At 45.8% G+C, this 15,687-nt stretch overlaps 1 protein-coding gene across 1 annotated transcript; it reads right to left on the bottom strand.

Moving 5' to 3' along the window:
• Positions 1-1,043: 1,043 nt before the first annotated feature.
• LOC124647410 lies at positions 1,044-3,173 on the bottom strand. The gene has a single exon (XM_047187359.1). The coding sequence runs from the start codon at positions 3,096-3,098 to the stop codon at positions 1,362-1,364; it is 1,737 nt and encodes a 578-aa protein (XP_047043315.1). The 5' UTR covers positions 3,099-3,173; the 3' UTR covers positions 1,044-1,361.
• Positions 3,174-15,687: the final 12,514 nt, after the last annotated feature.

Below are 15,687 nucleotides of genomic sequence, written 5' to 3'. Positions count from 1 at the left end.
CGTCACCCTCCCTCTCACCCCCATGTTGCCTGTCGCCTGTCACGGCTTAATTAGCAGGATCAAAGACACCTGTCTGGTCCTGCGTAGTCGGTGCCATCCCTGCTCGCACATCACTAGTACTACCTGATTAGATTAGATTCGTTGTCTGCACAACAAGGTCAGGAAAGTGAAGGAGAATATATTCCGATTTCGCACATTTCAAGATCTCAAACAGAATGGGCTTCAGCCCTCATGTCTGCAGCTCTGAGCTTCCCAATGGAAGAGAATGAGAAGAGCTTCAATTCGGTCGGCCCTTTTCTGCTAGTAATTAACTGTTGCTTCACTCAAGAAAATACTGCAACTGGGAGCATATGTATCTAGGTTCACCTCGAAGCCACTTGACCAGGAATCATGGAGGTATTTCCCCATTTGATCACTCCAGCCTTGCAAGCCACACTTGCATAACAATGAGCAAATTGAGATCACTGGCTAGAATACAATCTGACATTGTACTAAATTTTCTATATTATAGATATGCATAAGCAAGCCTCCTTCCATTGCCATGTACCTACCTCGACATTATTAGATTCTAATACAGGTAGTGCTACAAACAAAATGAGGAAAAGAGTGGTAGAGGACAGTGACATTAGTTTATACCAGCACAGGAATGATTCCGATCAAGTCACAACTTAGATCTGTATTGCTTGATGAGGACACCACCTGGCTCGAGTATCAAGCCAAGTAAGATCACTGTTGCTTCAATCAAAACACATCAACTGGTAATATATATGGAAACACCTGAAGCTCAAGAAACTAAGCTATCAAGTATTTCTGGACCTGCAATGCTGCTCCTAAACCACAAAATCAACAACGGCCTGAAGCATTCAGCTATCAAGTATTTCTGGACCAGCAATGCTGCTCCTAAACCACAAAAACAACAACGGCCTCAAGCATTCAGCTATCAAGTATTTCTGGACTTGCACAAACCACAAAAACAACAATGAACTGAAGAAGTAGAAGAACAATGGACTGAAGCAGTAAAAGAAATTTGACACAGCCTGATCTACTGAATTTGTATATGCATTACGCCCCCTCAACGGCATTGGTATATATATTTACACGTACCTGATTTTCACCCAAATCTAGCTCCGATCCAACTCAATGTTCCCCACCAGCTAGAGCAAGATCAGACCAGCAACATAGCTGAATGATCACATGTCTCGCCACATAAAATGGTTCAGCTAAGCCCCCTAATATCGATTGTACACATGAACACACGCCGCAATTTTACCTCAGCAATCTCCGTTCCGTGGTAATCCTACTCTAGTTTACACAATTGAGCTGCACAAACTTACAGAGCGTGGAGTGGAACCAGCAGGGTTTCATCCGTTGCAGATGGCGTTGAGGAGCACATGGCCCAGCATGAGGTCCACGAAGTACTGGTGGCCGATCTTGCCGTCCCGCCACACCAGCTTCGCCGGCGCACGGCCATAGTGCACGCCGTCGTTGCAGCGGTTGTCGTAGTGCCACGGGAAGGTCATGTCGAAGTTGTCGATCACCCCGCCCGTGAGCACGCCATGCTGCCTCAGCCTCTCCACGAGCACGCCGTTGAAGAGCTCCATCTTGTTTGGGTTGAACGCCAGGTCCCGGGCGTACCCGCCGGTGGCAACCGTTGTCCGGTAGAACACCCTCGGCGCGGCGAGCCCGCGCGACCGCACTTTGGCCATGACGCCGGACCAGAACTGCGCGGCGAACTCGGTGGCCTGCACGTAGGCGCGGAAGCTGCTCCAGTAGCACCCGTCGTGGAGGCCGGAGTTGAGGACGACAGCATCCGGGACGCGGTCACCGCCCATGAAGTACGACCGGACAAGCTGCCGGAACCCCCTGTGCCGCAGCGAATGCAGGCCGAGGTAGTTCATGCTCATGTTCCAGTGGCCGTTGTAGATGCTGGTGATCCGCACGGTCCCGGGCTCGCCGCTGGGGTTGGTGAACACCGCATCGAACCGGCGCGTCACGGCGGAGGTGTCCTCGACGCCGAGAACGAAGGCCAGCAGGTTCCGGATGGTGTCGACGTGGTTGGAGTCCCCCCAGAAGAAGAGCCACTTGCCGTCGAGGCACCGCCACGCTGCGTCGGCCGTGAAGAGCTTGAAGGAGCAGTGCGCCGAGTAGACCCAGCCGTTGCTCTCCAGCGCGCCCAGCGGCCCCTCGCACCACGGCGCCTCGCACGGGTGGTCCGGCTCCAGGCACCGGTACCGGCCGGCGTCGTCCACGTCCTCGCAGTTGTCGTTCCTGGCGAGCCGCGTCCAGCGGCCGGACCAGACGTCGCGGCGGAAGTCGGCGGCGCGGCAGGTCTCCAGCGCGGGGAGCGACGCGTTGCCCGGGCGGAAGAGTAGGGGGATGCGGCGGAGCTCGGTGTGGTAGCTGAACCTGGCCGAGGAGAACTTGAGGCCCTCGAAGCTGCGGAAGAGGAGCACGATGGTGAGGCGGAAGTCCCCGGCCGCGAAGCGGGGCGCGACCTGGAGGCGGAAGGTGTAGGAGCCGTCGCCGCGGTCCACGACGGGGGGCCGCGACTTCCAGGCCTCCCCGGAGAGGTCGATCTCGAAGAAGTCCCCGCCGAGGCAGCGGCGCGCGCCGGCGTCGTCCAGCGCCCAGAACCTGAACTCGTGAATCTCGGCGGCGCTGAGCTCGGCGCCGTCGAGGAGCGGGACGGAGATGTTGGCCGTGCGGGCGTCGCGGCACCGGGAGCCCCCGGGCGTGAGCCAGCGGGCGAGGAGGTCCTCGGTGAAGTTGGTGGGGCTCGGCACGGAGAGCCAGGAAGGCGAGGCGCTCTTGCTCTCGCTCTCGCTCTCGGCGCGGCCGCGGCCGAGGTAATGTTGGTACTGGTGGCGCAGCGGGCGGTCTGCGCCAGCGCCGGCGAGGTAGGCGTCTAGGGCGAAGAGGGCGCCGACGAAGAGGAAGGAGGCGAGCGCGAGCTTGGCGGCGGAGGGCCCGGCGCGGGGCTTCTTGGGGTGGTGGTGGTCCCCGGCGGCGCAGAAGGGGGTGTTCCTGCCGGCGAGGTGGGTCTTCTTGGCGTCCCCGGCGGCGTGCGGGCCGTGGGGCGGCGGGAGGAGCGCCGACATTGCCGGGCCGGGGGGGCTACTTCCGGCTCGTTATGGTGTGGCCACGCATGCGTCCGCGTGTGCGCCGCGAGGGGGAAAAAGGGGCGCCGGGCTGGGTTTGTTTTAGTTTAGGGTGGTGCTGCGATGAATTTAGGTTGATTGGTTTTTGGACGGAGACGACACGAGCCAGGGTAGTGAACGTACCCTTGGGATCTTCTGCTGCACTGGAAAAATGCAGCATAGGTGAAGTGCACCAATAGTTTTGTTATCGCAAAATCTATCTCTTGGCTGATCACTGCGTGTCTTACAGCGTGCTCACGCGCCGTGGCCGCGCGATTCTGATCCGACGGCTCGCGCGTGTCGGTGACTTTTCTCTGCTCACGTGGTGGGACCCACGGCCACGGAGACACCTGCGCGTCACCTGCGGCACGCGTCGATTCAAATGTACTCGCCCGAAGAGAGAGCGGCGGAGAGAGAAAATTCCCCTTCCCCCACCTTCTCTGCTCGCACAACCTCGTCGCCGCGCGGGCGATTCGCCGTGTTTCCCGGCGGAGAGGTGTGAGGCGGTGGTGCTCGCATCTCCGAATCTACGTATCGAAGCGGGGGCGGGTGTATTTGGTAGTTTCGGCGGCTTGAAGGGCGAGGAGCTTCGTTTGCATCTTCCTCGCACCAACCTCATCGCCGGCGACGATTTCGCCGCGGTTTCCGTGAAGGCGTGGAGAGGCGGAGGTTCCTCTCGCAACTTCGACGCTCCGTATCGAAGCGGTGAGTTTCGATTTGCCTTTTCCTTCCATCTTCTCCACTTGATTTCATTTCTCGAACCGCAGTAGTCGTCGCCGGCCATGATTCGGTCGTATTTTCGGGCGTAGGTTGGTGAGGCGCAAACTATGTTCAATCGGGAAGACCCCTCTCGCTTTTGTGTTGACGAATTTGTGACCCTGGCCATCGTTTTTGTAGGGATTTCCTCGTCGGCGTCAAGTTCACCTCGGCGTCAAGTTCACCTCAGCGTCAAGTTCACCTCTGCCAAGTTCGTCCAGGAAGTGTGTTCAGGTTCACAAGGTAAGGCCATGGTTGAGTTCAGTTTGTCCACAGTTTTTCAAAGATCCATGTTTTAACCAAACCGCATTGTACTCGCGTAACTATGAAAATGTAGAAGTAATCCATGTTGAGTAATCCATCCGACTTGAACTATGAAATTGTAGAAGTAATTATGCAATGCAGAAGTATGTTTGGTGTCGCTGCAGGGTTAACTTATGTTTTATACATGCTCTGTAAAGTTTTTTAGAAGTAACATGATTGTAGAAGTAACTCATTTGTTTTTTGTGCTTTTTGGCAAGTAACTCAATGTTTTTCATTGTGGGAGAAGTAGAACTGTATCATAGGCATGTGTGTTTCAGTATATGTACATACCATTATAAGTTACTTTTGTAGATTCAGCATTATTTTCTGAGGTGGTGTTGTTAGGATTTTTGTCAAGAAGTAACTATGTTGCCTACTCCTTTTTTTTTGAAGTAACTCTCTGTGTTTTATGAAGTTGCATGAAAAGTAAACTCAATTTGATAATTCAGTGGACTTACTTTCTTTTTACAGATTCACTTCATGAATGTTTTTTTTGCTGAATGTTATTTTGCCTTTTTGTCAGGTAGTTTCTTATTTTCGCTCCATTACTGTGCTAACAATCGGGATCATTATGACGCCTTCTGTAAGTTTCCTTATTCTTGTGCTATTTTATTAGTTACTTTTTTGTGTTTAAGGTTTTCATCCAGTAATCCAAGATCTGTTCATGTCATGCAGAAGAATGTTAAAACACCAAAGTCTGGTCACCCAAAGTTTAAGAATCTAAGGAAAAAGTTGCAGTACAAGCACAAAAATGAGGACTCCAGAGATGTTCCAGATGTTGAAAAACAATTACCTGCAGAGGTTCATAGTGTACCCCAAGATGTTGAAAAACAACTTCCAGAAAAAGGAGAAAAAAGGTAAACATGCCGGTTTGATGTAACTTTCTTCCCGTCTCGGGTTTGTTTTGTATGTACCGGTATTTGACATGCTTTGTGTTTTATGCAAAGAATCGTTTTTTAACAGAGCATCCCCAATGAAAGTTGTTAAACTATACAAGAGTCAAAATGCAAGTCATCACCAAATTATTTCAGCCAATGGGTTTGGTAGTTTCCTAGGCATAAAATGTTCAAAGTTGCACCCAGATCTCTCCAACTACTTGATGGGCAGCTTCAACCATGAGTCATGCTCTCTTGATTTTCCTGGCAGAGGAAGCATTCCAATAACAGATGAAGTTGTCAAAAAGGTTCTTGGCTTACCATTGGGAAAATATCCTGCTCTATACACAGTGGATTCTGAAGCTACTTCATTTGTTATGAATACCCTTGGTTTCGGCAATGGCAAGCAACCAAAGTTGACAGATGTCGAGACTAAGTCGAAGGCGATGGTAAAAGGCGATGATTTGTACTTTATGACATGGGTGATGTATGTTGTCCGCTCTCCGTGCTAGCTCCAACTACTGGTACTAGAGTTTGTCCCAAGTGCTATCCAGCTATAATGGATCCATCGAAGATAAAAGACCTCAACTGGTGTCGATTTGTGATCACAGACCTCATTGAGACAGCGAAGGCAAAGGGAGTTAAAAATCCATTCAAAGCTTGCATGGCATTTTTGGAGGTGAGCATATTTAACTTCTGTACTATCATCTAGTATCTTCGAATTATATGTTACATCTCTTCTAATTTTTTTCTCGTTACTATTATTTCATCTCGCTTCTTTTTGACATGCAGATTCTTTACATTGACTCACTGGATACTCGAAGATGCCAATGTCGATCGGGATGGTCCAAGAATCCGTGCCTCGGGATAACAAATCGGCAACTAAAGCTATCGAACAAGACTTGAATGATGATGGGTCTTTTGGAAGATTACTCGTAAGTTACTTCGAAGATTTCATGCATTTTTTACTTCTTATTTTATCCTGTTCATTTTTAAACTAATTTCCATGTTTCCTTCCTCGACTGAAGAAATGTTTCGGGACCACCGGTGTGTTGATGCTAAGCACACCCACCGTGATTGAGAACTTTGTTAAGGCAAATGCGCCCTCGCATTGCGGAGAAGAAGTAAGCCCAACCACATCACAGGCATTTTAAAAACTTTTTAAACTCGTTTTTTTACCATGTTTCCCTACATCCTTGTATTATAACTATGTATATTGTCTTCTCGAAAATAGGAAATCTCAAGGTATAGGGAAGCTGCACAAGAGATGTATAGCGAAATTGATGTAGCAATTGCAAAGTTCACGATGAAAGTTTCAACCATTAATACCGGTAAAAAACGAAGAAATCTTCAACCAGATCTACACCATCTTCAAGAGGTCCAACTGAGAACAAGACTCGGCAGCAATTTTCAGGAGAGGAAACTGAAGGTTCAGATTCTGATTACCAAGTCAACCTGTCTGGGTCCGAAAGCGAAAAGTGATGGTGAAGGAAGCAAGGAGAATGCGTATGGCACTGATTATGATGATTTTGTCATACTTCCCAGGAAGAGGAAGCATTGCAATCGAGTTGTGCAGCAGAAGCGTCAATCAGATGTCATAGGAAGACATGATGAGTTGCCTTGCAAGGTGATTCGATCACATGTACTCAAAGAGCCGACAAAAGCACCGTAAGTTGTTTTGCCCGCACCTAAACTACTGGATGACAACATAGCTCGAACAGCGAATGACACAACTTGTAAGATGCCAAGGCCAAGCAAACTCAAACAAAAGAAGAAGATCAAGGTTGCCAATGTGAACTCCGATGCAGTACCCGAACAGATGATAGCACCAGAAGAACAGATGATAGCACCAGAAGAACAGATGATAGCACCAGAAGTAGTTTCTGTTCCACAACACCATCAAGACAGTGTTGGTGCAACTAATGTCACAACTACGAACCTGCCAAGGCCAAGCGAACCCAATGGAAACAAGAAGAGGAAGTCCGCCGATGTGAACTCCGATGCGAGAACCGTCTAACAAGGCAAGATATGTGATTCTTCCTCGAGAAACCGGAGGGGCACCGGTTGGGGATTGCGCAAAAGAATCTCATGGCAATGAGTTGCAAGTGGAAGAAAAGGTTGCCATATCTCGCTCCGGAGAACTTGAAATTATATGCTTCGATTCACGAGTCAAGTAATGATCTTATTGGATGTGAAGTCGATGCAAATCCAACTACGAGCTGAGTCACGAACACTCGCATTACCAGTGTAGAGGATGCTTGAAGCAAACCGAGGATCGTCATCCGTGCATGCCATCGTGAAAGTAACAACTTCATCGTCCAGCCTACGGACATGTCCGATGCGAGAACCATCCACTCCAAGTTGATCGATGCCCCTCATGAAGGATCTGTTGCATCTCGCTCGTTCATTCTGAAGATGCATCTCTTACAAAGAAATCAGTGTCTTGGGCAGCCGACGTTCCAGTAGATGCAGTGGTCAATCTTAATCAACAGTGCATACCACCTGTTCATCCTATCAAGGATCTGCATACGGCCCCATAAAATGAAACCACAACATTACCTTTGATTACACCTATTCTGCAGAAGGGAAGCCCAACGACCATTGCTAGGAGGCCTGTAACCAGATCAATGTCTCCATTGAAGGCAGCAAGTTCTACCAATACTGATGTCATTCCAGTTACCAGATCAAAGTCGTGTCTGAACCCAATGTTTCTTTCCAAAGAAAACGCCAATGTACAAGAAGGAAGATCTAGTCCTCACACTGGAAATAACAACAACGACACTAGTACTCCTGGAAGCCATGGAAAGTTCGAACCAAGGACTAGCATACAAGGGAAGAAAACATTCGGCCTTCTCGATGACACGAAAACAAAGAAGCTTGATTTTCAGGTCACTTCATACAAGGACAGACAAAGTTTATGGCTGCCCGGGGAAGCAGGATCATTTGATATGGGGTTTGATAGTCCAAACAAAGAAAATGATAAAGGCAAAGAAGAAGAGGTTGTCACCGGGCTACCTGTGATTACTTCAAGCAATGAGGATGAGTTCTATGGACCGAGTCGAGGATTATGAAATGCTTGCAGCCATTGTGGGCGAAAAGTATTTCCCAACAAGCAGTCGCACTTTGAATGTTACTTCACTTGAGGACACCGCAAAGCGAAAGTAACTTCGAACATGTTACTTCGGAGGGAACATCCAGGTAAAACTCCTATTCCTCGAGCTCACAAGAAAAGAGTAATAAAGCCAAGCAAAGACGCAACTATCTCCATATGTTCAGCAGGCAAAAAAACTGAAGAAACTATTACAAAGGAATCAATTGACATGTACAACCGAATATGTATGCATGGATCGAAAGCGAAGACACATCCGAAGGGTCACTCGATAGTTGATTATGGAACATATTTTGTTCATGTCCCGGATTTTGTTGATTCGATCGAACTCGAAGGTTGGATAAGTAATTCGACTATGAATGTTGGATTACATGTTCTCTCTAAAGAATTGGAAGCACGGAAAAAATGTGTGCTGCCTCTCATCATAGTCGTAAGTGTTACATATAAGAACTCCCTCACCTTTTTAATATCCATGTTTATTAACTCAAAGCCAAATGTAACTAGTTTTGTCTGTAGCTAACCTCTATACCTCTCATCAAAAGTAACTCACGTGTTCTTGAATGTCAGAAGTAACTAGGTGTACTTAAGTGTATTTTTTGTTGCAGAACCTATTTTTTCGAAGTTACATGTCTGTTTAAATTTTTGAGAAGTAACTCTGTTAAATTTTAGAAGATAACATTTTAGGCTACTTCAAATCCTGATCTATTTTCTTGCTATTCTTTGCTGACCAGGACAAATTGCGAGACCATTCCTTCACCGGCAAGGACATTAAGAGGGTGTTTTCATTCACAGACAATAACCGTCTTGACCACAAAGAGCAGGTTACATAAACTACTTTTTTTTCCTACACATAGCTGTTTGCTTTTTAACTTCCAACTGTGTTGACAGAGTTACATATGCAGGTCATGATTCCTGTACTACAGAACTTATCTAATATCGATGATCCGAAGTACTTTTGTGGACACTACTACTTAATCAACCTCGAATCTCAAGGCCGAGAGGTTCGAAATTTTTGATTCCTTGAGGAATCTTGGGGACAAGAAGCTTAAGAAAGATAGTACAATCATAATTGATTCTGTTAAGACTCTCTGGGCCAAAAACTACAAGCAGTCAAATGTATCAATTCAAAACTACGAAACGATTTACATCCCATCTCCTAAACAATTGACAAAGTAAGTTACCCCATATTTTCTCTCTTTTCTGTCTACATTTTTTCAGACATTTGCTTTCTAACAAAACTTCAAAAACTAACACTGTTTTGCATTTCCTTTTTGTTGTAACACTGTTAGTTGTGATTGTGGGATCTCAATGTTGAAATGCATTGAGTTATGGGATGGAAGAAAGTTGGGTCATTTCGACCAGAAGGAAATGCCACTATACAGGATGCTATACAGCTTCAAGTGGCTTGACTGGTGGGAGAACAAGATTTCATGGCGAAACAAGTTCAAAGCCAAAAAATGACAAGTTTCACAAAATGGTAATTCATGTAATTTTTCTCCAAAATCATTTGTGTGTCTTCAATTATGCAAGACAACACGGTTCACCTAGTGTTATGCTTCTGGTCATACATTGCAAACCAACATATATATCTTTCACTTGGGAAACACAAAGTAGTTTTCAGTAAACTCACTACTAGAAAAAGAAACACAAGTAAACACCACTAATCTAAACACCCTGCATCTTCGATCCATATGGCTCAAGCAGTACAAGAAACTTTTCTGGCCCACTAATGTTTCTACTTCTCATGTGCTGACACAATTTTTTACTTCCTCATCATTGGAAAAGCTGAATAATTGGCGTCTTCTCTTTCATTGCAATCTTAGATGGACAATCTTTTGGATTATGCAAGGTTGACCCACAAATAGTACATTTTGTTGGTTTTGCAGAGTTTAAGATGTAGTCCACTCTTCTTCCTCTTCTCCTCTGGCCTCCCTTTTGTTACTGTCAAAGGTGGATCCCTAGCTTTCTTGTTTACATGCATATTATGTTCAGCACCAACAGTTGAGCTGCTAGGATTTTCTGTAGTTTCAGCATGTTCTGCACATGGAGGAACTGTTTCCTTATGCTTCTTTTTTCTCTTTAATGCATCTGCCGCTTGTTTCTTCATTGCTGCAAATTCAGCTTCCATTGCACGCATATGCTTCCTAGCCACTTCATCTGTTTTTCTCGAAGCACATGCATTAACTCGCTAGTTTTGCAAAATCTTTAGTGAGGTTACCATAGAGAAGTAACCTCATTTCCTTCCTAGACAATTTGCCCGCTGGCATCTGCTGGGGTTCCGTCTGAGGAATATGTATGTCGGGGGGCGGAACTGACCACCTAGGTAGAATGTAATGTTCTGGCATTACTTCTACTTTACCCAAAGCAGACATAACCTTCATTATATGGCAACAAATCAAACCATCTCTAGTAAATTAGCAGCATTCACAACTGTATTCGTCTTGCTCCAGATTTATAGTTATCCTGTAATTCCTTGATCCATAACCAAACACTGCATTTCTGATTGGAGAAACCTCAAACAATGAAGGATTAATTTGTTGTATGTTGTAGGAAGTAAATTTCTTCAACTCAATTTGAAATTTCCTGAATATGGGAAGTGTGTAAATGGATAATACTTGCTCCTCCATTGGAAAGTCACACCATGTTTTTAGAGTTTTGTCCTCACCCATGAATTCATGTGAATCTTCAGTAATATCTATCCTCTCTTGTAACTTCATGTATTGTTTGAAGAAACGTAGCAGGCTTGAATTTGGGTCGACATATCTCTTCGAAGCGCATTGAATCCTTCACTGCGAGCAGTAGTTTGTAGGAAAGGGAAGAACCTATCCATAAAGTAAGCTGGGACAAATTTAGCTCTAATTTCATATAGGTAAGCAAGGTCTGTGTTGTCCGATACACCATGCCTCTCAATCATGTCTCCCCATCGGTTCTCGAACTCGACGAGTGTCGGGCTATAGTCAACAATTTCATTGAACTCCCTCCGTAGTTCCTCATGCTTCGCCATGAAAGGGCCGAGAGGGATCCTTGCGCATTTTGCATTATATGCCACCGACAGTTCCTATAGCACGAGTTAGGAAACATTTCCTGGATGGCGATAGTCATAGCGACATCCCGGTCGGTGATGATATTGAGAGGGTGTAAACCATCCATAGCATCCGAGAACTGCTCAAACAACCGGACAAAATTACTTATCCTCTCATTCCTCAAGAAGCCACATCCCAACTGGATTGTCTACCCATATCTGTTAATTCCAATGATGGGTGCACACGGCATCTTATAAGCGTTTGTCATGTATGTAGTGTCAAAGGATATGCAGTCATTGTAATTCTTGTACACTTCTCTAGTGGGTCCATCGACCCAAAATATATTTTCAACCCTGTCCTCACTATCAAGTTTGTATTTGTAGAAGAAATTTGGATCTTCTTTCTTCGAGTTCCTCAAAGTAATTCGAAGCTCGGTATGTCTTTCACATTTTGCTTCTCATCTATACTTGCCATGTAGTTACTTATTGTCTTCGTGTCATAAGGAACCGCTTTTCCGATCCATAAAGCTCGGACATGATATCCATTATTCTTCCTGCTTGAGAGGTTCACACTCGTCTAACAGATCAATGAACTTCTTTTCTTCTTTTGGTATTTTCTTGTGTGACCGTAAATACTTCTTCAGACCAAGCTTCTTGATAGTTTCATGAGTGTGCTCTTCAATGAACTGTGTTACTTCCCAAATTGAACCCTTCCTTTTTACACGCATTTTTGCTTGACAGTTAGTCCGTATTGTGATTGCTCTGTTCCTCATCTTCACTGCCTCAGTATCTTCCTTCTCTGAATTTGTTCCAGACTTGTTGCACACAAACAAGTACTTGTCCTTCTGCTTGTCCAATACTGAATTTCTGGAAGAACTCATCTTCATAGAGAAACCAACATGTTCGGCATACCTGTTGTAGTGCACTTTAGCAGCCTCCCACGTATCAAATTTCATCCCTAGGTATGGTTTACGTGGTGCAAATCCTTCGGCGTTGATCGCACCTCACCATCATCGCCACTTTCTTCACTAGACAGTGTTTGACCAGTCGGTGCACCATCAGTGTTATCATCTACTGACATGAATCCAGAATTAGCACCAGTACCATCTACTGATGTGCCTTGTACTGGTGCTTCAGTTCCATCTGGTTCAATGAAGTCATCATAGCCAGGCGGATGGTTCAGGTCAATACCATGCAGGTTAAACCAATCCATTGCCCGCAATGAAGAAACAAGTTAAAACATTTTGTGTTACTTCACCATGTTGGGCATCAAAATAAAACAAGCAAAAGGGAAAATTACTTCTTCACATTGTTAATCAATAAGCATCGGCCTATCGTTAGCTTCATACAAGTACTGTTCTATGGTTCTTACAACCTAATTTTCATTCTTTTTTCATGCAGATATCATTGATGCCTACATCAGTGTTCCTAGAATGTCATGTTTTGTTTTACTGGTTGCATACTTCCTGCTGTCTACAAGATCAACACAACCAGGTTCTCAGCTTGCAACTCCCTGATGGCTTCTACAGAATTCAAAGGCTAGATTACTTCCTGAAGGCTAGATCGTCAAGTAGATTACTTTCCTGAAGCCTTCTACTGACTTTAGTACAGACAACAACTCAGGCATGACCCTGTGTTACTTTCCATGTGAGTAACATGTGAGTTCTGGATGGAACTGTGGTGGATCTGGATGGAACTGCTAGAACTGGATGGAACTGCTAGATGATTTTGAATCATGTGTTTGCCTTTTTGTTTACCTTTCTTACTTCTCTGGGCGTCGTCCAGATGAAGCAGCTCCCGTTGTGTTACTTCCTGAAGGATCTGGGGATCAATTCATGAAGGTTCTAGGGTTTGCCTCCCCTTCCTGCTGGCTGCTGTTGCTGCTGGCGGCGGTGGAGAAACAGGGGAGGAAGAAGAAACCCAGATCTGGTTAGGTAGGATCCTCTTTTTTAGCTGCTTGCGTCGAGACAAAGTGCGTGGGTCGTTTTCTTCGTTGTTTTTTAACGTGGGCTGTGTGGTCCCGTTGTTTCCATTTCGGGAAAGAACAAAAAACGCGTTTTGCCTCTAATGGGCTGTCTAAACTGACCACCGGGGTAGGCCCAATAGTAGTTGACCACTGTGTAGTCAATCCCTTTTGTTATAGATTAGTTGTTGTAGTTTTAGGCATCAACCAAAATAGTTTAAGAACTTCCTCACATTATATGTCACTTTGCGGACAATCTACCACTCGAGCGATTTGTGTCAACACCTGAAGTGGATTGTCGTACGCACACTGGCCGCTAAGCCATGTTATAGAGCAAGGTCATTAAGGATGGATGGTGCGCCAAAACTGGGAGTTTAGTGGGAGCAGTTGATCTTCGGAGGTGATCGGCGTTAGTCAATATGTGGCTTTGTTGATCATCTTAGGATAGGCTCTTTTGTGTTCTAGTTGTAATGTCACTGGTGGTTGTCTTCCAACTAGTCTGATATGGAGTTCGTACTACATTTCTTGTTCACGGATAGTTGTAGTTGTTCTATGATTGCAATTATGTTTTCTATAAAAAAAATGATAGTATCCTCAGGAAAAAAAAAGAGAATAGCATTTGTTAAAGCCATGTCCAATAGTCAAGGCATTATTGAAGTGGAGGACTACGAGGCCATGTGGCAACATCGTGTATGTCTAAGGCTGGTGCCAATGCCTCACCTCACTCTCACCCGCCACGTCAGCTTTTTCCCTCACTCTCACCCCACTCTCACCCCACGGTGCCAATGCACGGGCTATAGTGCCATCTCTCACTTCTCTCTCCTCCACATCACCATTTCTTTTTCACATTAAGTTATTTCACTCGAATTTTTGTAGACATTCAAAATAATGCAAGAAAATTACTTTATTCAACTAAAAATGTTACCGATTACATAATAATTAATAAAAATACAAATTATGTTTCTTGTTTTTCTAAATAGCCTATATGACAAGTGTGTACTTGTATTTGTATTTTGAACTGAAAGAGTAAAAAAAGGAAAGAAAATAAAATAAAAACTGAGATTTAAAGAATAAAAGAAGGAAAGAAAATAAAATAAAAATAAAAACCGACCAGGTCGTCTCCTACCTCCTATCGCCCCCACTCTCGCCCGCGTCGCCGGCGCACGCCGCCCGCCTCTCGCCTCCCTCCCGCCTCGCTCACGCCGCCAACGCGGGCGGTAGGCCGGGCGGCCGGCGCGCTACCGCCGGCGCCCCAGCCCGGCGCCTGCCGCTACCGCCCCGCCCCACTCCCGCCCGCCTCCCGCCCCGCCACGGGCGATAGCGCCCCCGCTATCGACCGCGTTGGCACCAGCCTAAGAGGGTTCATGTGCACCTATGCACATGGCTCCTAGTTCATTGTCCAAAACGGAAAAAAAGACATATAAATAAACAATATAAATGTTTAAGTTGGGTCATGATTACAAGAGTTGAGCATAAATCTAGTTGCGGCATTAGGTGCACAGGTGTAGGGATGGAATTTTCTGACGATAAAGTTGAATATTTTTGTCCCACGCGTAAAAGGGAGCCTTATTTTCTCAAAGCACACTAGAGGTGACTGGTGACCGTGTAATCTGTCAAAAGATAACACTGTGGCAGTGAAGCGAAGAGCGCAGAGGATCCTGTGCTAGAGTACAGTTTTCGTACCTTTTTTTTTTGCTTGACCTTTTTAGGCTTTCTAGGTGGTGTTGCGCTGTTGGCTTCGGGCGGCTCGGTGGTGCCGTTGAGAAATGTTCTGGGGAATGGGATGGCCGATGGGATACCATGCCCGCTGTGCCGCGTGGTCCAGGTGCCCTGTATCTATCCATGCCTTCCCGAGTCGATTCAGGAGCGCTTTCTTTGGTGCACCTCGTCTCGTCCATGGTCCGTCGTGCGCAGTAATGGATGGAACGGCGTGATAGGTGGCGCGGCGGCAGTAGTAGTACGGCTAGAGGTTGGAAGTGGGGTTGGATCGGATTGGCACTCGACGATCACAATGCGAGTGCATTAACTCGTGTCCTTTGTGTGGGTGAGGATTGAACGATTACACTTTCTTCCACCATGAAGATTGTTAAATTTTTGATGTATATACTTTTATCTAATGGTGCAATGTTGTCGCGGTGTTGTCGAAGCCTCCATGTGATGCTGGTCCTTTAGTGCCGCCTTCCATTCAAGGGAGGCATCATTCTATAGGGGTATAAATGGATAGGATAATTTTCGTGTCGAAATCGATCCCGAATCCTTTTTAATGTGTCCATATCCGATTTTAAAGAATCTGGCGGATAAAGATATCCAATTCCGAAGTGGTGCTTCGGATACGGTATAGGATATGGTATAGCAAATAGCTTGTGGATATGGATTACCCAAAATTTAATTAGCATAATCCGAAGGTTTTAAACCGGATAACCCAATTTTGAGTCAAGAGCCAAGGTCAATCTCACAAGGTTAGTAGTTACTGAGTTACTGAATTCATTTGGCGAGCATGTTTGGCTCTAAATTCTATCAAT

This window comes from Lolium rigidum, chromosome 4 (assembly GCF_022539505.1).
Source record: "Lolium rigidum isolate FL_2022 chromosome 4, APGP_CSIRO_Lrig_0.1, whole genome shotgun sequence".
NCBI classification, from domain to species: Eukaryota; Viridiplantae; Streptophyta; class Magnoliopsida; order Poales; family Poaceae; genus Lolium; species Lolium rigidum.
Note: the sequence above shows the minus strand (reverse complement) of the source record. Positions and strands in the feature narration are given on the sequence as shown.

What these genes read in the sequence shown, in the direction of transcription:
- LOC124647410 (XM_047187359.1), bottom strand. Translation starts at nt 3,098, where the DNA reads ATGTCGGCGCTCCTCCCGCCGCCCCACGGCCCGCACGCCGCCGGGGAC.